Below are 24,825 nucleotides of genomic sequence, written 5' to 3' on the forward strand. Positions count from 1 at the left end.
GGACAGAGAGGGGCCTGAGCTAAGTTGCTGGGAGCAGAGCTGCAGCCCCAAAGCCAGAGCACAGCCAGGAGAGAGCAGGGGCCTGAGCTAAGTTGCTGGGAGCAGAGCTGCAGCCCCAAAGCAGAGTTACAGAAGCAGCCTGCAGAGCAGACCTGCCCTGGGAGGAGAGCTGTAGCAACCAGAGCCAGAGGGGCCAGAGAAGCAGCCCAGGGAGCTGGAGGCAGAGCAGCAGCAGCAGCCGTGCTGAGGCAGAGTGGAGCTGGAGCTGGGGCTGGAGCAGTCCGGAGCTGGGTGCGGTGAGCAGCTGGGGAGAGTGAGGGGGACCCTGGCAGTGGGCCCAGCACAGGGAGATACCTCAGCCAAGAGGCCTTGCAGGCCAGACTTGGAGGGGGATCGTAACCCTGACAGGGCGGGGGCGACGCTGGGAAGAAGGGTCCTGCCATCTAGAGCCTGAGAGCGTGTGGCCACCGCCAGAGCAAGTGTCCAACCCACAGCGTCCCTGCAGCACAGCCAGGGCCTGAGAAGGAGGCCCGGGACCTACAAGGAACAGACTGTGAACTGCCCTGACGTTCCAGAGACACTGCTTGTGATATTCCCTGCCTCAGAGCAGGGTGCTGTGTTTCCTTTAACCTTTTCCCTTTTTCCTTATTCTTTTTTAAAAGTAATTGTTAATTAAATAACTTGTATTTGCTTTAAATTGTATAAAATGATCAGTGGGTCAGGGAGGTGCCCAGTGCAAAGAGAGTACCCCGGAGTGGGGACACCCTAGCCCCTGTCCTAGGTGACCACAGCAGGGTTGGGGGTCAAGCCCCCCCAGGAATCCTGGGCCCAGCCTTGTCGGGGTTTACGAGGACTCTGCCAGACAGGAGAGTGGAAGGGGAGTCCTCAAGGGCAGGGAGGCCTCTGGGTAAAGGAAGTGGGAGCGAGGACTCGGATCCTTTCGTTAGCCCACTTCACCGGGGTAGTGCAGAAGCCAGGAAAGTTCCCCACAATAGCGGGACCATTCCCCCGCTTACACAAAGAAAGACACTGTACTTTGTACTTGGTAAAATTCATTCGACTATTTCCCCACAGTGAGTGGTTACAAGTGCAGCGGCTCCACTTGCTCAAGTGCCAATGGTCTCTCTCCCCTTTCTATTTGTATAACGTGATGTCCCAGGTGAGCAGGGTTTGTCAGGATTACAGGGCTGCCCATGCTAGGATCCAAATTCATTCCCTTTTTCCTTTGGGGCTCAAGTACTTTCCTGAGCCTTTCACAACTTCAGGTCTGTCTTGATCTCCAGCCCAAAACAGACCAGCCTGGAGAGAAATGGAAATGCCTTACTAGCTCATCCAGTCACCCCTCCAAGCTGCTAATGCAAGATTGTTCCTTACAGATCATCTTCTAGTACTTTGTCCAGTCTAGTTTCTAATGTTGCTGGTGACAGAGATTTTCCTTGGGAGACTGTTCCACAGTCTCATAGATCTCACTGTCTTATTATTCAGCCTAATTTTCTTTTCCTTACTATCCTCATTACTTCTACTTCTGCCCATTGTACCATCCTAAAAATTCCACTCCCTACATGGCATTCAATCTGCAAACATCTGTAGACTTTTATTGCGCCTCTACTTAGTCATCATAAGGCATAAATTTTTAACTGTGAGGGTAATTAACCATTGGAACAATTTACCAAGGCTTGGGTGGATTCTCCATCACAGACCATTTGTAAATCAAGACTGGATGTTTGTCTAAAAGATCTGCTCTAAGAATTATTTTGGGGATGTTCTATGGCCTGTGTTATACAGGAGGTCTGAACAGATGATCACAATAGTCCCTTCTGGTCTTGGAATCTATGAATCACTATACAAATTTAAGGCTTCAACTTGTCATGAAAGCAACAGCTTCTCCAGAACCCCAATAATTGTTAGTCTTTTATTAACTCCCTTTAGATTTGCCAACATCTTGGTGGTAATATTCCAGTTGCAATGTTCTACAGAGGGATGCAACATGGGCTACTGGATGAGGCACTGGACTGGGAGTCAGGAGAGCTGCAGTGAGACCATCACCTCACCCTTTTACAGCAGATAACAAGACTAGATTGGTATAAAGAGGACCTAAAAGTCCTGGATGTAGTTGAGTGAAGATTTCTACAGTGCGGCACAGCAGTGACTCTCCCCCACAGCTCCATCCTCCCAAACCCACTCCTATCCTCCCCATCTCTTGTCACTCTCCCCTGCTCCAGACCCCTCCTTTCACCTCTCACTTCCTACCTCCCACCCCCAATCTCCTGCCCCTGTCTTCTTGCCCTGCCTCTCTTTCCTCTCCCCTGGTTCCTCACCCCTCTGCATTTGAGTCAGGCTGTTTCCTCCTTCACCTCTATGCTGCCTTGGTGCCAGCAGTGGGAGCACCGAGAGCCCAGGAGAGACACTGTTCTTGCTCAGCTCCTGCAGTGCTGGACTGGGACATGCTCGGTTGCTTTGTGGAGATGGTGAAGGAGCTGTGAGGGGATGACGCATGCTCCATGCATAAGGAATCTTCAGAGAATTTACCTGCCAAACTCTAAAAAGTCTCTACTGACCATGTGCGAACTGAAATTTTTCAGAGGCTTATAAGTTGGCAAAGGCACACCCTGCCTGCTAAAGTGACCCCCCCCCCCCCGCCAAATTTCAAGTCCTTGATCCAAAGCATGGATGTGTTACAGCTTCTCAACCAAAAGGGTTAATAAAAAAAATTTAATGTGGGGAAAGCAACATATTTTTCCCTAACCTCATTCCGGCTGAACTGTTTCAGACAACATTTTCCAAAACAATTTGGAAGACAGATGGCATGGAAATGTTCAGCAGGACAATTAAAGATTAGCAAGATTATAATCACCTACCAAGGTCTTTTAATATAAAGTGTTGGGCAACTTTAATGATAGGTGTCACTATCGGTGGCACCTACAACAACAGTCTTGCTATGCCATTAGGAGATGCCACAAAATACAGAGCTCCAAACTGGAGCCTTTTGCGTCCATACCACATTGCCAATTAATGTCCAGTTTGCTACCTACTGTCGTATTTAGGCTGATTCAGAAGTTTTTGCTTTCTCCTTCCCATTTAACAGCTGTCTTTCAGATTACTTCTCCCTAGTTGTATTACAGTAATTCCCCCCACCCCCCCAACTGAATGATGTTTTAGACCAGTTTCTGCCTCCCTTACTCATACTGAGTGGTACATTTCTCTGCGAATAAGACTGTGATAGAACGTGGCCCGTTGTTACTTTCTGCCTATATTAATGTCTTTCCCTCCCATGTGTTATTTCTCTGTTCTGGCTGGAGTTCACAACTGCTCCCATTAGAGTATCATCTGAGTGTTTCATTAATGTTTACCTTCCTCCACCAGGAGATTCAAAAAACTTTTTCATTCTGCGGTACTACCAGGTTTCCCCCATACTGTTGTTTTGTCCCTCCACCACTACATCCAACAGGTGCAATTATAGCGACAAAGGAAGGAAGGCTGTTTCTCTTGATGTTGAAATCAATGCATTTCCAGCTCTCAAGCACATTCATCTGATAATGGTTTCAGGGACATTGGCCACTGAAAGTGCACAAGGCATGGAGAGAGAAATGGAGCAATTGGACAAAGAGGATAAAAGAACATTTTTACAGGGAAATATCTATTACCATTTATCACGTTTGGAATCTGAAACGTCTCCACCAAGCCACAGAATTCATTTCCAATAATACAAAGGAATGATGAAAAGCTGTATACATGGAGTGCAACAGAAATATTGTGAAATCCAATGTGGTTAATGCACATTCAATATCCAGAAACCTATAAGCAAGGTTGAACATGGTTATTAGGATATGATTATAGTGATTCAATAATAAACTGCAAAACAATGGATTGCAAGAAAATAGCCTTTCACGATGCATATATTCTATCTGAAAAACATATTTGAACAAAATAAAAAGACACAAAAAGTAATTTGGGTTAAATACTTTGTTTATGTGCAGACTTATTTCATGCATTTCTTGATGCTGATCAGTGGTTTGCAATTTCCCCCAGAAATAACAATATAAAACATTGCATAGTATATGTATGTTTCACATACTTTGACAAAATTACATATACCATTAAAAAGCATTACAAAAATTAGTATTACTCCTCAAGTGTGAAAAAATACACTATACATTATTCAATTAATGACTTGTGTGAACCTGACAATATCTCCTTTGTGAATATGTTCAGATTATATTCTTTAAATGTATTCTTTATAAGTTTAAAAATAACACATTTTACTGCATATACATGTCTTCAATTCTATAATGAATATGGATATAGTTATTGAATATATAACTACAAACTGCATTTTGAAAATGATTAATAATTTTTTAGTGAAAACAGGTTTTTCTTTTGTTTGCATTTAAACATTCTCATGCAGTGTTTGCAGAAAGTAAAATGGGTTATAAAATAGATTTTGCTTAGATTCCAAGGTAACAGGCAATTTATAAATACCAAAGATTAGATTAATAGAGCAAAACTGACTAATCAATTTTTGTTTTCCAACTGAACGAAATATAAAAGTAAACAAAAAGGTGGCAACAAAGTGATTATCAACAAATAATATTTTAAAAACTCATTTAGTTTGAATAGTTTCTGGCGTAACTATTAAAACAGATGAGGAAATCTGTTATTTTAATATAGGACTTTTAACTTATTAGGGCCCCTTTGGTTAATAATGCAGCAGTTTTTGTCTTCAAAGCACTTAGTTAAAATTCTTTAGTCCAATAGACTTTGTTGTATAATTCAGTTCATTAATGATATATAATATGTATTAACAAATGATAAACTAGACATCTTTCAAAAGTTTTCATCTAACAGTGCATCTTAAGTAGAAGCAGCAAAGCAGTGGAGACAACAGTTGTGCCCGGAAGAGTTTTGCCAATCCAGAGCAGGCAAGAATATTAGTCAAAATTGCTATTAGGAATACACTTGGAGACAAAAAGTCTCTCTTTGATAAGCATTTTAGATCAATGCAGAAACAACAAATCGATGCCTTGAAACAAACTCAGGATGACCTGGTTTAAAAAGTTCAGGTATATTGATGGAGACTACTGAACAGCATGTTGGCATGTAATCCTTCCTGCTGTATATGTCCATGCTGGAAGTATTCCTATCATGTATTAAAAAAAGAGTGACATGAGGCCAGCCATTTGGACTCCAACGTGAAGCTGCAGAACTGGAATTAATTTGCAAACTGGAAACCATCAAATTAGGCCTGAATAAAGACTGGGAGTGGTTGGGTCATTACAAAACCTAAACCTAATTTCCCCAATTCTAATTTCTCCCTACTGTTACTCACACCTTCTTGTCAACTGTCTGTAATAGGCCACTCTCATTACCACTTCAAAAGTTATTTCTCCTCCCTTGGTATCCTGTTAATTGATTTATCTCATTAGACTGACCTCACACTTGGTAAGGTAACCCCCGTCTTTCATGTATTTATACCTGCTCCTGTATTTTCCACTCCATGCATCTGATGAAGAGGGTTCTAGCCCATGAAAGCTTATGCCCCAATAAATTTGTTAGTCTCTAAGGTGCCACAAGGACTCCTCGTTTTTTTTTTTTTTTTTTTTTTTAATTTATAGCGTGCAACTACTCTGAGAAGGGACTTTTTAAACATAACATCAATGGGCTCCAAGTTTATGGTCTCTCAGTGACTGTCAGAACAAATGTGTTTCATTAACTGACAGTTTGATTTTATTTTCAGGCTGCCAGGTTGGCAAAGTCAAACTGGGCTCTTTCCTTCTCATACCTTTGCAACACCTTTGCCTTCAATGCGTTTGAACCGATTGGAACTTTTGTTGATAGAATGAACAATGAATGCATTATGGAAACAGTGCTCTGTTAGCAGACAATTCCCAAAAAAGAAAAATGGACTTAATTATCCTTCACAAATAGATTGCCCAACTCTGATGAGCATGGACTGAACTAATTCCCAGCAGTACTACAATGTCCTCAGTGGAGTAACGCCCAGGATGATGTTGGCCCAGTGTTACTAGGTTTAGTAATCCGGACAGTGATTTATGAAGGAGAGACTCTGCCATGGACAATGTTAAGCTAATTAGACAAACACGTTTTGTTTAACCTTCACCCTCATTACCTTAAAATCCACTCTTGTTCTCATTCACTTAGACCTATCTGATTAACACTTCACCTGGTTTGCATATTGCATCTTTCCATATTCACTGGCTTCCCAGAAATTTTTGGAAGAGCAAAACCCATGTTTCACAGCAGGCTTTCTGCGGCTTATTAAACCCAGTCCTCTCCCTGAGTTTAAGTAAGAACTTTTCACATACTGTCCCTCCACTGAAGAGTGGGGAGGTAGCAGCAACAGACTCTTTAGCAGAATGCCCCAGCCTGTAGTAATGAATCCAGTCATTCTGTGGTTTTCACTGTGAATACTATGCCCTGTTCAAGTTATCAGTCCAGACCTTTATGAGTAGCACACTCACAATTTAAAAAGAACAGGAGTACTTGTGGCACCTTAGAGACTAACAAATTTATTAGAGCTAAATTTGTTAGTCTCTAAGGTGCCACAAGTACTCCTGTTCTTTTTGCGGATACAGACTAACACGGCTGCTACTCTGAAACCTGTCACAATTTAAAAATGATGAACATGATTTGCACACAGACAATCGTCAACAACACAATGTTGCGGTAGGCCAGTGAAGGGGGCATTCAGCTCCAGATTAGCTTTAGACCAGAATTCGGGGATAAGATTCAAGGAGGAACTAGGGCTAAGGTTTGGTTGCAGGTTCTGTGCTGTTGAAATCTTCGCAGCCGTCTCCCCAAGATGTCCAAACATCATGGCAGAAAGACTGTGATCATCTGGTCTGTGAGATTTTGTACCATCTTTTGTGGAACTCAAACCAGAGGACAGGACTCTGAAAGATTTGGATCAGACCCTATACCCACAGAAGAGGGAGTAGCAGATATGACAATATCCTAGGTGAACCCTGTGGAATTACATTTTATACCTTTGGAGTCCATTGTATTGAAAATGTAAATGTTTGTGTGCTATTGTTGGATTGTGTGGAACATCTTTAGGAGAAGGAAGGATTAATGCAATCTCTGGGAGATCATGTGAACTTCAAAAGACTTTGTTAAACAATGTACCAGATATGGTTGGTCAATGTGTGTGAAGTGGAACTCCAAGGAAGTACTGGGGAGGAGGAGATTGCAACCCCCCACCTCCAGACTCAGCTTTTGAATCTTCGCCCTGAAGGGGGGACCTTTTGTCTATCACCTGTGACAGGAGGACAATTCAGAGATCCAATCTGGATTCTCCAGGGACCACTAGACAAAGGACTTTTGAATAAATAGCATGAGTATAAGACAACTCAGAGCCTTCATTCTGATCCAGCAAATGGACAGGACCTCTGGTCCCTGGAGACCCCCAATCCTTAGGGAAGGGTTGGAAAGACTGGCACCAACCAAAGCCCATGTAGAGATGGGTTGGGGGTGATCTCTGGCAAGCTTATTTAGCATGCGTGTAGGCAATTTTATTGTTTTAATATGCTTTCTCTGAAAGGTCTTTGTCTAGAAAGCAAGCAGGCCTGCTTAGGAAGACTGTCTTTTGCTGGGAATAACACAATGAAGGCAGGGAACTGTTCCGTTTAGAAATACCCCAGTCAGGAGGGAGAGACACACAGGGCTTCATCCAAGAAAGGCAATGGCTACAGAGCCAAAAGCCTGAGAGTCAGTGCCCATACTGAACCACTCAGAGGAAATACAGGTGCAGTTGCCCTGAATTGTGACATGTATCGTTTGGGGATTCCAGTTTAAGGTCTCATCTCCTATTTGATTTTGAAGTTCCAGATTGGGTCCCATCACTATTACTTAGAGATCTGGTCTGACTCACCTATCTATATAATAAGAGTCCAGGATTGGCACTCTGTGTATCACTCTGAAGCCTAGAATCTCTGTTGAATCAATGTGAGGCGAGGGAAACTGCTACAAACATGGCTGAGTGCTTTTTAAATTCAGAATATTACCTGGCTCAATCATGACGGGGTTCCCCGGTCTGTTACTGGCCAATTTTTAAGTTCTCAGCAATTTTGACTTTATGAATTACACCTGTGTGGTGTGCAGCTACCGCAAGGTGCATCTATGCCATGCCAAGAGTCCTAGACCTTTGTGATACCAGAGTTTACTCAACCAACACCCATACTCTGCAGCTAATTTGCATGCAACAATTTCATTGGTTGTATGAGGGAGACCGCACGGCTGGTGTATTACTTGGCCCAACTGCAATACGCATGTGTCAGCACAGGCTTTCAGCTACTAGTTATGTAATAATTATTTAATCAATTGACAAAACACCACAACTGATACAAATATTTATTTTGTATGCTCATACTTCATTTCTTTCCTTTCATTGCTCCAGTGGGGCTCTGCAGTCATGTCGGCATTATTGGCCAAACTTAAGACTGTATTCTCTTTGGAACAGGGACCATCTTTTTGTTCTGTTTGTACAGCTCCTAGCACAATGGAATCCCGGTCCATGATTGGGGCTGTTAGGTACTATCAGAATACAAATAATATAACTCATCACAGTCCCTAATAGCAGGAGCCTATATCATAAGGGATTGAACTGAGTCATAAAGAAATATGCTTTACAAGAGGGTAATAACCCAGGAATTGTTGCATGTGTTCTGCAATGTGAGGAACATGGCCCCGTGGGCAGAACATTGTTGTCTGAACTGAGCCAAAGAACATACTTGATTTTGCTGAGAGTAGGAAATGCTGAAATTTTTCTTCATTAATAATTAAATGGTACAGTATGTTTGTTCAATCTATGAATCCACGGACAAGACCTTGGACTGTCCAAGAAGGCAGCTGAGCCTCCTGAAGCAAGAAATTGAAATATTCTTATCTCCATGTATATGCTTATCTTCAACATTCAATCAATATTCTAATCTTCAATATTCTTCTCTTCACAGCCTATTAACTTAGGAGAAAGAAAGTCTTCTATTGCTAATTGTGAGTATGGATGCTTCCCCAGTTTGTGGTCAAGCTACCCCTTCATGTATTATTCCCAATAGCCTTCTTCTTGCATTTTACATTTGTGTTACCTTAATGAAGCAATTACTTAGCAACAACATGTCTAGATAAGTTAGTAGGCCAAAGGCTGTTTACCTCATAAGCAGGTCCTCATTACCCAGTACAATCACACTCTGCAGTGTCTTATTGTGATTATTATAAGTTAAATGATAACACAGTCTAACTATTACTAAGGGAGCATCATTGGTCTTCTCAGCCTTGTACAGGATAACAGGAAAGGAATGGTCACTGCCACAAGAAGCTTACCTTCTAAATTAGACCGCTTCAGTTCAGACATGATACCCCAAAAACCAAGCAGTGTCCGTATCATAGACTCAGAGAGTTTACGGTCAGAAGGGACCCCCAGATCATCTAGTCTGATCCTCCTGCACATTATAGGACACTAAACCCCACCCAGTTACACTCTGTTCAGCGCAATAACCTGAATGAGACTAAAGTATTTGCAGCCTTCCGGAGACGAGACTATTATGTGCCACGGGCAGAGAACAGGAGGGACCAAGTTGCACCAGTGCCCCTGCAATGGCAGGGAATTGATTTGGTGAGATATGCCCTGATGGTTGTAGCAAGCAACCCGTACCCTCCTTCTTATTAGATAGTTATGTAATCGGTAGGTTAGTGCTGGTAGGCTTGGTTTTACTGCTATTTCATTTTTAGGCAAAAAACTAAAGGATCCAAGTTGTGTTGTTATGAACCCATATCAACAAAGTCAGGAAATCTTGGTGACCAGTCAAAACTAAAACTATTGGTAGTTTTATGGTATCGCTTGGATCAAAGGCTCATTTTGCTGGACTTTGTACAAACTCACAGTAAGCAACAGTCTGTCCCAAAGAGCTTACCATCTAAACGAGACAGGGTGGGAGAAAGGAAGTTCTACTATCCCCATTTTACAGATGGAGGACTGAGTTACAGAGAGACTAATTTACAAATTTTTAATAGTGAGGGTGATTAATCATTGGAACAAACTACCAATGGAAATGCTGGATTGTGATGGAAGTGATTGGATGTCTCCAAATCAAGACTGGATACTTTCTGGAAGAGATGTTATAGTTGAACACAAGTTATTGGGCCCAGTAAACGGACAACTGGATGAAATTATTTGGCCTATACATAAAGTCAGACTAGAGAATTTAATGACCCCTTCTGGCCTTAAAAATCTATGGCTGAATCTAAGATCTACATTCTCTGATGGTATACTGGCATGTTGTCTCCAGTGGAGCTGTGCCAATGTACTCTGGCAGAGAATCTGGCCTTAAAGGAGTTGCCTGAAGTTCACAGAGAGTCTGTAGCAGAGCTGGGAATAGAAGCCAGTTCCAGATCAGCGCCTTAATCATGAGACCATCCTTCCTGTCTAAAAACAAATGATTTCTCCACCTTATTTTAAATGTTTTCCCATACATACAGGGCCTGATATGCCTATCACAATTAACTGCAGATGTAGAATTGAGGCACAAGTTTTGGTAGTTTTATGGTATCGCTTGGATCAAAGGCTCATTTTGCTGGACTTTGTACAAACTCACAGTAAGCAGCAGTCTGTCCCAAAGAGCTTACCATCTAAACAAGATAGAGTGGGAGAAAGGAAGTTCTACTATCCCCATTTTACAGATGGAGGACTAATTTACAAATTTGTAATAGTGAGGGTGATTAATTCTGGGAGCATTTAGGTGGTTTGCCATCTAAGAGCCCTTTTCTAAACCAGGACAATAGTGTTACAATGGTATCATTACAAATGGATAATATTGCTCCTTTTCGACCCAAGCTGCTACTTTGGGGCCCAGAGGTGTTCCTGTTGGGAATGCAGGGCCGGCTTTAAGCCGATTCGGCCGATTCCCCGGAATGGGGCCCCGCGCCTAAGAGGGCCCCGCAACATCCGGGGCTGCCGGCGGAGCAAAAAAAAAAAAAAAAAAAAAAAGCCGCGTCCTGCTTCTCCCCCCTCCCTCCAGCGCTTGCGCCGCCATACAGCTGAACAGCACAAGCCTGGGAGGGAGGAGTGAGGAGGAGGAATGCGGCGTGCTTGGGGAAGAGGCGGGGCCAGGGCATTTGGGGAGGGATCCAATGGGGCAGTGAGGGGGCGGGGCTGGGGGTGGAGCCAGGGCAGGGATTTGGGGAGGGATCCAATGGGGCAGGGAGGGGGCGGAGTCGGGGCGGGGCCGGGCCGGAGTTGGGGCGGGGAGGCGCGAGACAATTTGCGTCCCGGCGTGGGGCCCCGCACCTGCTAAAGCCGGCCCTGTGGGAATGAATATTGGTGATAGTCACTTTCTTCAATGCAATCTTGTTTATTTACAAGGAACGTACCAAGTCATGTGTCTCTGAATGCAGAAGGAACCAAGAACAAAAGAAGCAGTTTCTTAGCTTACAGCCCCCAAGCCTCTTCTGCCAACACCAGATCCAAAAGCGCTCTCTCACTTGCTTCTTCCAGGGTCACACTGTGCTCATAGGTTCCTGTCTGGCTTTTTTTGCCTCTCCTTCCCTCTCTCTGTTCTTTTCTGTTCTCATTTTGTGTGATCTGTCATCCCACACTTACACCCTGCTACCCAAAGCAATATTCGGCCAAGAGTTCATGGGTGGGTTCTCGCACACCTTTTGTCTTTGGTGGGGGCTTATGCTTATAGTTATGTTAACTGAATGGTGAATGCACACCTATCAATCTCAATGGGGTTTTAACTCAACCCATAACAAGGTTTCCCCCTCTCCCCCATTTATATTATAAGGTTGGGATTTTTGAAAACTACTCATCATGGGCCTCTCTCTGCCCCTGCTGTCCTCACTGGGTGTTTTACATGCTTTCGAAAATCCCATATTAAACATCTACTCACAACTTACCTGATTTTATCTCCATTTTCTTTTAACTTTATAAACATATTTCATTTTATATTCACACAGTGCCTTTTTATCCAAAAGGATCCCAAAGTGCCTACCACCTCACATACACAGTAATTGCTCCACTCAGATTCTGTAACTAACAATGTCAGGCTTAGCCCTGATTGCAGAACGGGCTGGGGTTTGGTCTTTAAGTTGTTTTAGAACAAATATAAAGTATCAGTGTAAAGACCTACACTTTACAGACAGAGATCCTGAAATCAGCACTTTCTGCTATTAGTTTTTCCTTGTTAATGGACAGGTCCTGTCACCAAGAAAACAAGGAGGAAAAACTGCTTTCGAGTCAATAACATTATACAGTGCTGATGGGATTCCATATTGATTGCAGCAAGGTTACTCGTTTGCAGCTTTTAAAACTAACTTTTATTACCGCCTGGTGGTTTTTTGTTTTGTTTCATTTTTTTTTCTTCAAGGGAATTTCAGGCTGGTAAAAAAGCTGCTGAAGCAGCAGCTCTGGAGACTGAAGTCTTCTGTTTATGCTCCAATACATCTGTTAGTCTTAAAGGTGCCACAGGACTCTCTGTTGCTGTTTACACACAGAGCATGTACATTACAGACAAGCTTCCCGCACTCTACTCAGTCCACTGAAAGGACCACCTCTAAAGGTGAGAGGGTGCAGTAGTTCTGTTTCCTTTTGGGTTTCTATAGCACCCATTGCTGTAGTTCCAAGGCATTTAACCAGTTTAGTCTCCATGCCTACTTGGTCACTGGCCTCTATTGAGACTAACACAGGGTCCAATTAGTGCCAGCTGCAAAGGGCACTGGACGGAGACTACCAAATCCATTTCACATACTTCTACCGAACAGCCATCAGATAACGTCTGAAAATTATTACATCAGCGACCTACATGTGAAAGGCTTCTTAGGCATTTGCTGATTCACTTCGCCATCCAATCCCTCTGCTTTGTTAGAGATGAGTCTGAGATGAAGAGGCTGGATACAGATATAGGCACTGATCCAAACTATTCCCCAATTCAGAGCTGTTCGAAGCCCGATTTCGGTTTGGGCCCATCTCTAGCTCTTCAGGTTGTATAAAGGTAGGAAAGATGCATATGGAAAATTTTTGGAAGATTTAATAGAGTGAGAAGCGTAATTATCAAATTAAAAACAATGCAATTTAAAGGATTAGCCCATTCTTTTCTGGCAAATATTAGCCTTCAGCAAAGCCATAAAAACCCTTGCCTAAAGAGAACATTATCGGCTAATTAATTTCTAGCACCATACAGGATTCCAGCTAAAGAGGATTTTAATCACTGGAAATATTGAAACAGAGAATGATTTCACAGTGAAATTTGTTCTCTGTTATAACGGGCTGATTTTATTTGATCAAAAGCCATGTTTGTACAACTGTATGGCTTGTCTACACTACCAGCCAGATCGCTGGGCAGTGATCGATCCAGCGGGGGTCAATTTATCATGTCTAGTATAGACACGATAAATCGACCGCCGATCACTCTAGCGTTGACTCCAGTACTCCACCGCAACGAAAAGCGCAAGGGAAAATCGAGCTTCAGGATTTGTATAGAAAATATAGTTTTCTCTTTCAACAAGCATCCACAAGGGAAATCACTCTGAAAGGTAGAAAAAGGCAACTCTTGCTAGCTCTATAAAACATCTTGTAACATAAGCACATAAATATAACTGTAAAAAATCCTCCAGCTGACAGCATGCCCTCCAATGCTGGACACATGTGTGGACAGGATATTTGGCTCCTTGTCCTGCTTTCCCTCCTTAAGGACCCTTTCCCCGCCCCCATTCTCTGCGTGTGTCTCCTCTGCCTCCATAGCACTGACTCTCCTTTTCTGACCCACACAAGAGCCTTCTCTTTCTTGGGCTTTGCCTCACTCTGCAAGTCGTGTCTCCGCTACCACTCTTGGGACCTCTCTCTGAGCTGCCAGATCCTCATTAATATCTCCTTTCCTGTTCCCTCTTAACCTCTCCACAATATCTGCAGGCTGCACCTCTTTCTCCACTGCATTCCAGTCTCAATAGTGCTCTCAGATATCACTCTCCCATACCCTCCTGCCTGCACTGCAGCACTGCTCAACAGCTAAGGTTTGAAGGGCTAGGGGGGTGTCACCAGCTCCTGGTGGGGTCTTTCAATGGGTCTCTGCTGCTCCTGACTGCCCCCCGCCCCAGTCTGCCCACAGTCAGAACAGTTCTTGGACTCTCACCTCTAAATGAGTCAATCAGTCTGCTTCAGTTCCTTGGCTGCATTTGCAGAGGCAGCCTGGTGCAGGGGTGTTGCACCTTTGCTGTCCCATGCCTTTCTGCCTTCCCTCTTGTTCTGTACTCTCTCTCTTTTATAGCCGGCCTGGTTTCCTCTGTTGTCTGCAGCTTTGGGTGCCTGACTCCATGACTGGCAGTTATCAGCTGTGTGGGGGTGTGGTCAAGCTGCTTGTCTGTTAACAGGAGAGGCTCTGCTCCCCCTTCTGTCGATGCTTAGCATGGGGTGCCCATTACAGGAGGGCATAATGAGCTGTCACTGAAACTTCTGCCCATCCCCGTCTCCAAGCTGGCCTTAAAGAAACAGAACAGTGAAATGGAATTTCATCCTCAAATAGTTTGGATATATCTGGAATTTTCAAGCTTGTGTGGGTTCAAACCCCTTCTCCCCCATTCAAACTTGTCCCTACTATGTGTAATTCTCCTTATGTACAGCTAGGACAACAGCAGACATTTATCATTCTTACTACATGTAGGAGGGGATGAAGATGGGGGCAGGACTATAAGAAACAAAGCAGGCAGCATGATCTAATCATTAGAGCAGGGGCAAGGAATCAGGGAGACCTCCTTTCCACTCCCAGCTCTGGCACTTACTTGATGTGTGATATTGGTCATGTCACTTAACCTCTTGTGCAGCCTCTTTTATAGATAGGGAAACTGTAAAATGGGAAAACTAATAACACCTATATCATTAGCAAGCATTTTGCGGTTCTCCAATTAAAAGGCACCATCTATATACAAATTATTATTACTGCCATTTTTATCCAAACAACAACTTCTTTACTTATTGGGGGGAGGAGAACGGGCTATATAGGGAATGATACTTGTTCAAATAAGAGAGATGTAGGAAGGAACAAATCTCCTTTCCCAAAGACTTGATTTATTCCTTGAAACAAAAGCATCAGCTTCCCAGTGATCTACTGCAGCGCAAAGAGACGTGTGAGATATAAACAGAGGAGAGAACCAGGCAGGACAGTAAATTGTCTGTCACAAGCCAAACTGTTGTAATAAAAACAAAAGCCAAGTGAATGCAAACTTGGTTGAGTGGCTCCATTCCTCTCTCTTTGTGGGGACCCAGAGGTTCTGTAAGGCAACTGCTCTTCTGCCCCACTGGTTCTCTAGCGTGGGGTACAGCAGGATTTGTGTCTATCACTTCTCCTGATCAGTGCTGGATGAGGTATTGTTGCTGTTTGGGCTGCACTGCCATCAATGTGCTGACAATACTCAGCCCTACATCTCTATTTCATTGGATCCAGAAGGTGCATCTCTTGCCTTCCCCACCGTCCAGCCAAGACTGGGGCTCCGATGAGAGTTTGTTGGCTGAAGTTCAACCCAGTCAAGGGAGAGGCTGGCAGGGGGGGAAGCATCTGGAAGAGATGTCATAGCTGATGTCCGCCCCTCAGTAGAGAGCATGCTACCCTGGGGGACAGGAACATCCCCAGCTGTTAGATGGGGATGAAAACACAAGTAGCCAAAACTGACCACCTGCCCCCGCCTGAAAAAAAAGAGATCGAGCCTTTCTTATCAAATCCAGACCTCACAGCAATGATCCATGTCTTTGTCTCCCCCTGCCCCTGATCACTGCAGCCTGCTCTATATGGGGCTACACCTGAGAGCATATGGAAACTTCAGCTGGTGCAGAGCACGTGTCCACCTACTTGCTTAACAGTCTCCTTGCAGAGAACATGACACCTGGGCTCAGTCTGCACTGGCTCCCAGTTCATTTCTACAGGCATGTCCATGGGCTGGTTTTGATCTGCACACACAACTGGGATTAGCTTTTCAAACAAGGTGAAGCACCCAGCCACCGTCCATGTGACACGTCTGCACAGATTTGAGAGAGCTCAGCAATCAACATGCACCCAATGTTGTGAGCTCTTTTGAAGATCATTTATTTTAGGTGCCTAAATGGGAGTTGAGAACTTTTGAACATCTGGCCCCACTTCTGGGTGTTGAGCCCCTCTGAAAATTCTACCCATAGTTTGTAAAGAACTTTGGGATTGGTCAAGACCAAAGGTGTGTTCCGCTATGAAAATACAAGCTATTACCACAATGATCATGATTTCCTATCTGTCAAAGACAGAACGTCTCAGTGGGATCCTCACACCTTTTCAAACAGTGAAAACACCTACTTCAAAGCCATGGGAGAGCAAATATTAGGAGCAATGTGAGTGGATTTATGAAGACAGCTCAGTTTTAATTATGTGTCTTGGGGATTTCTTTTGTAAGGCTGAAGCGACCTGCTACTGATGGCATGGTTAGACTTAGCTATGGGAGCGCAGGAATATTTCCTGGGATGATCTGAAAGGCTGTGCAATATGCCTCTGAACCTAAAGACAATTTTTCAACATGGAAGGTGAAGATCTACCAACCTATCTCTGATACTTCTAAGGCACCTGATACTCTATTGGGAAGTGACAGAAATTCAAAGCATTTCAATGTAGAGAGGGGTCTGAGCAACAGAGTTCAGATCAGATGTAGATCTGAACTCCCACCAAAATTCAGGATTGTTTGGCTGCAGGGTTTTGATTCAGACCCCAAATCTCATATAAAGAAAACCACAGTAGAATATAAATAACTTTGTGTGAGGGACAGTCCCCACAAACTAGATTTCCCCTCCCCCCCTTAGTCTGTAGGTATAAAATACAGGTATACAAGATATAAATTAAAGGTATAAGGAAGTAATGCAAGAGACCTACAGGCCCAAGCCTGTAAGACAGGGGTTCTCAAACTGGGGGTCGGGACCCCTCAGGGGGTCACAAGGTTATTATATGGGGGGTTGTGAGCTGTCAGCCTCCACCCCAACCCCCGCTTTACCTCCAGCATTTATAATGGTGTTAAAAGTTATATTTAAAAGTGTTTTTAATTTATCAGGGAGGTCACACTCAGCATAAGGATGTGAGGCCTACAAGTTTTAGCATAAGTTAACCAGCAGTGACCTTAAGTCACAAGATATCATAAGATGTATTCTGTAATGAATGAATATGCTGACAGGTAACAGCAAGAAATCAGTTGATGCCGGTGTGGTCTTTTAGGACAGGAACATCAGGAGATGTCCAACTGCAAGATTGCTGCAGCAACCAATTGACTTATATGTTAATACGTTTGAGAAAATTAATATACTAACCTGTAGTTAGTACACTAACCCAGCATTGTTAGAGTGAGGAAGTTAGATATGGACAAAGGAGGCCAGATATTCTTATGAATATTCATGGCAGCCACCAGACCCTGTAAGAGGGCTAACGACGGTCTAAGCCATCGAGACCTTGATCATTGGGATCCTTTGGCATCCCAGGGATAGGCTATCACCCTCATAGACCACCACCTTTCTCATTACCTCTAGGTCTCTCCAGGGATGGCGTGAGTATGTGTATGACATGATGCTGGATGTTAAATTAATATTACATTACTGCTACCCACTTGTTTGGGTTGGAGCATTTGTGTGTTTACACCTTGTGTTAATCAAACAATTGCAAATTCAAACGCTTTTTCCTAAGTGTGAGTGTTGCAACTGTGGACATTGGGGTTCCCAAATTAATAGTAATTCCAGTAACTCTGGTCCAGCTCTATGGACCAGAGCCTACCAAACTTCAGAGTGTTCATTGGGAATTCTCAAGTAATCAGTGTAAGTAACACACAATCAATAGATCAGGCAACATCCTACAAAGAATCAGATGGATTCTTCCAAGGGGCCCTCTCCTCTACTGCTCAGTCTGCTGCTGTTTACAGACACTGCAAAGCTGGTCAACTTGCGTTTCTTTGAAAGAAAAAACAAAACAAAACAAAAAACCAAGAGGGAATGTCAATGGGGAAATCAGAGGAACTGCAAGAAGAAAGGGGAGGCAGGGAGAGATCTTATGAAAATGTATGAGACAAGGAAAAATGACAGGCCAATTAAAAGACTAAAAGTAAGATCACAGATTATCCAAATGCCACTGCCATGTCTTACTGTTATTTCCCTTCTCTTTCTTCCCCCTCCTCAGCCAATCAAAGAGCACCTCTCAGACATCCAAGAGTCCCCTGCTCTTCCTTCAGACCTAATTCAACTGAACAAATTACCATCTCATCGCAACTTGTCTTTATTGTCTGCTGAAACATTTCTTACCAATCTTGGGCCAGTCGATGACATTTCTGCTTTCTGTGCATTGCTTCTAAAGAATCTATATGAATGCAGAGCACCTTGGGGATTGACAGTTATGTAAATGACATGCTAATCTGTTTAAGGCATTATACTACCATATATGTCTTTTTTAATAACAAAGGCAATATTTAAATGCTGGCAAGGTATCAGAGAGAGAGAAGCAGAAGCAAAAGAGGCACCTCCATTATACAAACAATGGAAAATGCTGTCTTATTTTTTCACTCCGGGCTGCAAGATAATTTATTGCATTCATTTTCATTTTAGTTTTGAAATACAATTGGTTAGAATTGTTCTTCAGAGAACGTGACTGCAAGAATGCTCAAATTTTCTCGGCTTTTGCTTTAACAGATGTCTTTGCAGCAATTCATCTCTATCATTTCCACTCTCTAGATGGTGGCAGGTTGTTCTGACCCACTGCCTAGCTCCCATTAAAAAAAAGAAAACAAAAACAAAAGTACCAGCATAGCCTGTTTTGAAACCACCTCATGATGGGCAACAATGTTCTATAATGGACCAGCTCAAAACACCAAAGCCAAATGTCTCCATACACCCACTGCACATAAGCAGTCCACAGATAGCCCATACATCCCCTACACATGCAATCTAAGGGGTTACCATAAGGGTGGACCATTACTTCCAGGTTTCATAGCTCAATTTAAATGCATTGCATTTAAAAACCATCAGAATGATGGGATCTTACAAGCCACCAACCAAAATAGCCAAGTGAATGCTTCGAAGGATGCATATTAAATTTAGAAAGTTTGGATGTGATTTTTTCAGCCGAAGCTCATCTCTTATAAATATGGAACAAAATTCATGTAAGAGTGGAAGTGGCAGCTAAAGTTAGCTACAGCTACCACCGAAGCTAGGTTTGGATGAGATTTTCCATGAACCTTCGTGTTTTCTTTTCAGAGGGGTAGCCGTGTTAGTCTGTATCAGCAAAAACAATGAGGAGTCCTTGTGGCACCTTAGAGACTAACACATTTATTTGGGCATAAGCTTTCGTGGGCTAAAACCCATTTCAACAGATGCATGGAGTGGAAAATACAGTAAGCAGTATAAATACACAGCACATGAAAAGATGGGAGTTCCCTTACCGAGTGGGGGGGGGCAGTGCTAACGAGGCCAATTCAATTAAGGTGGATGTGGCCCATTTCCAACAGTTGACAAGAAGGGGTGAAAATCAACAGAGGGAAAATTACTTTTTGTAGTGCTAATGAGAAGTAATTTTCCCTCTGTTGTTATTCACCCCTTCTTGTCAACTGTTGGAAATGGGCCACATCCACCCTAATTGAATTGGCCTCGTTAGCACTGACCCCCCCACTCGGTAAGGCAATTCCCATCTTTTCATGTGCTGTGTATTTATACTGCTTACTGTATTTTCCACTCCATGCATCTGATGAAGTGGGTTATAGCCCACGAAAGCTTATGCCCAAATACATTTGCAGGTGCCACAAGGACTCCTCGTTTTTTTCCCTGTTTGCCGTTGCACATAAGTTTCCAGTTAAATGGCTGAGCTATTTTTGAGCAAAGAGAGAGAATGGGGAAAATATACTTTAAAAAATGTGCCACAGGCTTTTGAGCATCCCGGTGAGCTGCTGATTTTGATCTGAGTGCATTCCGAGCCTTTGAAAATCACACTTTGCAGCTGCGCAGAGTATTTTGGCCTTGGTTTTCTTTGGCCAAATTTGTACAGTGCACAGTTAAGGAAGGGTGGCTGCATATTGAAAGATACAACGAAGCTGCAGTGGGACAGAGGTGAGAATTGCTCAGGAACCCTTGGTTGACTCAGTCCTTGTGCATCTTGTAAGATCAAAGGGGTTAAGATGAGTTGAGGGACGTGTGGTAACGTGTGCTGGGTCTGACCCAAGCTTCTAGAGAAAGACTGTATAATATGATTGCAATGTATTGTTTGAGAATTCATGCGATAGAATTAAAGGTGGCATTACACAGCAGAAACATAAGGTGACAGACAGGGCCGGCTCCAGCATTTCTGCCGCCCCAAGCAAAAACAAAACAAAACAAAAAAGCCGCGATCGCAATCGCGACCGGCGGTGGCAATTAGGAAAAAAAAAAAAAAAGCCGCGATTGGCGGCGGCAGTTCGGCGGCAGGTCCTTCGCTCCTAGAGGGTGTGAGGGACCTGCCGCCCCTGAATTGCCGCACATGCCGTCCCTCTCCCTTGGCCGCCCCAAGCACCTGCTTGTTAAGCTGGTGCCTGGAGCCGGCCCTGGTGACAGAGTCTGGGTTGTGCATGCAGCCTTAATCTTGCTATTTACTGACTTTCAATGGGTTAGTCATGTGACCAATTCTTTTAATATAAATTTTAGTATGAAATATTTGTACATACATGCAAAGAGAGAGGGAGCGAGAGAGATGCCAGGGGTTCAAATCAAGACACTGGACTGGGACTCAGCAGACACTGGAGTCAATTCCCAGCTCTGCCACAGACTGTGTGTGTGACCTTGGGCAAGTCACATAACTTTTCTGTGCCTCACTTCTCCATCTGGAAAATGAGGCTAATAATACTGTCCAACCTCACAGAGACACTGAGAATCATGTCCATGAGGTGCTCAGATACTGTGATGATGGGACCATAAAAGTAGCTGTATAGAGTTAGATAGATAAAGAAATACATAGATTAGACAGGGAAAGAGAGAGTCCATAAAGAGTGGAAAAATTGCACCTATACTATAGTAAGTTTACTATCAAATATGAAAAGAATGATGACATAAATCAAACACCACTACAGTTTCATCTGTTCCATATAAGTAGGTAAGATCCCTTTGAGGCTTTCTATATGGAACAAAGAAAAGCTGTGTTTAATAACCAAGTCCACCAGCTTCTGGGATCATCCTCTTGTACTTTAGCCTGGTACAAGATTGGGTACATGATACATACAAGGTGAATAGATGGAAGGAGAGATACACTGGGGTGGTGCTGGCAAATTCCATGTTTTCTATGCATCATTGTTCCAACTGCCTTTTTTTTTTTAAGTAGTGGAACAAAACCAGAACCACTTTTCTGATTAACACCCTCCCGTGAAAGTTTATGCAAAGGTGGAAGGACAGATAAAATGGCACCGGAGTCCAAATCAACCTTGGGCTTTGCAAATAAATTGACCAAGGAGAATTTGCAACCCCCCCATTTTGCTCATTCCACATTGTTTCCTACACATTTTTCTGAATATAGAATCACAGGACTTACATGCTTTTTATAACTTCAATACTTTTCAACCAAAAGTCTGAAGGAACTTTACAAACTTGGTTTAGTTCTCAGAATGCATCCTGTAAGAGACAAGGATTATTGTACCAGTGTCACGCCCGTGTAAAATGGCTTGCTCAAGATCACAAAGAGTTGAGAGCAGAAAGGAGGAGAGGACCCAGCGTTCCTAGCTCCCTGTCCTTTGCTCTAAACACTACTCCCTCCAACACTTTTAAGCTGGAAACACTCTGGAAAAACTTAACAGTGATGTCTGATTTTAGGAGTGTCTTCCTATAGTATCAGAGATTGACTTTAAATATAGATGCATATCTCCCATTAATCAGTAAAAATTTTTTCTTACCACCAACACAGAGGCGTAGACTGCATAAGCCGCCTGGCTCACACGATCTTTGGCTTTCCACCTCCTCCTCTACCCTGAGCTCCTCTGTCCATCTTCTCCTTCTCGAGGACTTTTTAACGATCTTCAAGACCTTGTTAATTTTATTCATTTGTTCGCACAGCCACAGAGACGGTTACAAATCTTCCCCACTCCTATGTCTCAGCAGCTCCAGCTTCTCTTGAAGGAGGGACAACTATAAAGCAGCCAGGTCACTTGGAGGCATGAAAGCACTGGTGTGTATACCAAAGCTTCTTCTCAGCCCAGAGGAATGTTTGGGGGGACAAGGGAGAATGATTTCTGTAGCCACAACCAGTCCATAGTTCCCTCGGAAAGTGTGGGCAGGCATGTCTCCTCTCCGATGACTTATGAAAGCTAATAACTCATAGGGGCAGCAGCTCCTTTATAAGGTTTTCAATTTCTGTTTTCAACTATACATACATTCTGGCAGATTTCAAAGGCTCCTCGGGCGAAAGAGTCAGCATCAGCTCAGAAGAAGCAGTGACTCCTCAAAACACACACTCACGCACGCACACACACAAAACTTGGCTTCATTTCAACAATTAGAAATAGCTAATGCAGAATGAACATAATGTCTTTGGGAAATGGTAAATATCTGTCCATTCCATGGGAAAGAATCTTTACATTCCCTCATGTTAATAAATATTTGCATTAGCACTTTTCTTCTAAGCATTAATGCATTAGATCTCACATTTGACCCTTTGGAAGCAGGTACGTAGAACTATCCCCATTTTCAGAGGTGGAAACTGAAATGTAAAGAGGTGAAGCAACTTGCGCAAGATCATACGAAATAGATCCCTGAGAATAGTCTACCTGATTATAAACTTTAGATGACATCTGGGGTATAGACTAGAGTAGGTTAAGGTATCCCCCATAATCTCATCTGGTCACCCCCAGGAACATAGGAATTGCCATGCTGAATCATACCTGTGGTTCACCTAGTCCAGTATCCTGTCTCTGACAGTGGCCAGCAACAGAAGCCTCAGAGGAAGGTGCAAGAACCCATAAAGTCAGCAGATATGGCACAACCTGCCCCTCATGAAGGTCTCAGCTATTCTCTATTTGTTAGGGATTGGCTTAAACCCTGAAGCATGAGGTTCTATATTCCTTCCACTACTCTTTTTTAAGCACTGTCTAAGCACAGTAAAACAAGTGTGGTTTCCCTAAAAGAAACATTTTTTAAACTGTGGTGTGGGGAGATTGGAGAGATAGCTCTGCATGCTCAGGACAGGCTGTTTGGGAAGCTAGCATTTTTAGGTGGCTCACAAGCAATGTTGGGCGCATTCATTAAAGCTGCTAATCCTTACTCTAATATCAGCTCTTGTGGTCTGATTTTCTGAGGTGCTATATAACCACAACTTCTGTGGAAGCCAATGGGAGCTGTAGATGGTCATCCACCATGAAAATCAGGTCATTAGTGAATTCAGTAGAGGCTCCCAGAGATGCATCATCCCTTCTCCAGCCCCAGTGAGACACTGGAAACATTCTAAACAAACAATCTGGTTTTAAAAAGCTATCAAACTGATCCATGGGTAATTTTCAAGAAATTGTCTCCCAGTAATTTCTGGGTCAGAAGGGAGGAAAGATTGTTTCTTGGGGGGAAAATTCAGAAGCTATATTCTGGACAATGAACTAATAAATACAAGGAGCATCTTCCACTCCCAGGAGGGAAGAGGTTAACCAAACAAAAAGGTTCTTCTCCCAAGTAGAAACATAAGCAAAAGTAACATTTACATGGGTCTGCCAAGTAGCAGGATTTGGAGCCCATTAATATGCCTAAAACTACATTTATAGTGATATAATTAAGAACAAATCCTGCAGTAGATTGTATTAGTGGACACACAAATTAAATTATTATGAACTTCATTTAAGGCATTATAAATAGAGTTATTATTGTCATCATTGATCAACCCATAATCCTCCTCCTCAAACACAGAGTGAGAGCCAGCCACAAAGCGAAGGGCTGCCCATCAGCTAAGCCACATTCAGTCTCGCTTTAGCCCTTTGAGATCTGAACACAGCAACTGATGAAATGCAAAATCTCCACCACCATTTCTCTAACCGCTAGACGATGTTCCTTCCTAGCAGTAACTTTAATATATAAGAAGGAGGGAGGGCTATTTTGTTTACCAGTAGCAAATAGTCGGATACTATCCTGGCTGAGAGAATATTCAATTCCAAAAAATATGCGAAGGTCATTTTAGATTACAACATCTGTTCTGGACATCAACCAAACCTCAGCCCCAACCTCTCAGGATTGAGAACAAAATATTATCCTTGTCCTCCAATAACTACCCTCCATTCCCACCCTCAAAACCCCCCAACCTTCTCTATTCTTTTCTTTTGTTCTTTCCCGTGGATGATGGTTGTAATCCTTCAGAAATTCCTCATCAGTTTAGGAGATTTATGAGTACAATTCCATTTTATTTTGATGGTTAATATTAGCACTAATACTGCTGTCACGTCTACATAATTAGTAACAAGACTAATAATGCCAAACCAATCTAATAGTCATTTTATTGGCCTCCAGCATCATTAGTTAGAGCTGACATAATCAATTTGCATTGCCACTCACTGGGCCAAGCCAGCAATAGCCCTTTTCTCTTGAAATAAACATTGGGCTCAGGACTGTATGGTAGTTGGGATTCTCACACCGGGAGTGATATAATGGAATATCATACAATGGTCAGTCCTCTTGTGATGCTATAATTAATATTATTGCAGTCTCCAAAGGATTATGTGTAGAGAGACTGCAAGATGGTTTGGTATGGTATAAAGGTTTTACTAGAGCGAGCTTGTGACAGCTGAATTGCTTCAGATTGACAAGATCCCACATCCACCTGAGTGTGGATGTAACCTTTGTATCAGACC

General features: G+C 43.1%; 1 protein-coding gene across 1 annotated transcript in view; it reads right to left on the bottom strand.

Moving 5' to 3' along the window:
* GRIP2 (glutamate receptor interacting protein 2) overlaps window positions 1-22,045 on the bottom strand; it is a 247,512-nt gene extending 225,467 nt beyond the window's left edge. The window contains exon 1 of the mRNA XM_065407705.1: window positions 21,898-22,045. Coding sequence (XP_065263777.1) covers window positions 21,898-22,045 — 148 coding nt within the window. The remainder of the gene's footprint in view (window positions 1-21,897) is intronic.
* Between the last annotated feature and the right edge of the window lie 2,780 nt (window positions 22,046-24,825).

The sequence above is a fragment of the Emys orbicularis genome, chromosome 7 (genome assembly GCF_028017835.1).
Source record: "Emys orbicularis isolate rEmyOrb1 chromosome 7, rEmyOrb1.hap1, whole genome shotgun sequence".
In the NCBI taxonomy this organism is placed as follows: Eukaryota; Metazoa; Chordata; order Testudines; family Emydidae; genus Emys; species Emys orbicularis.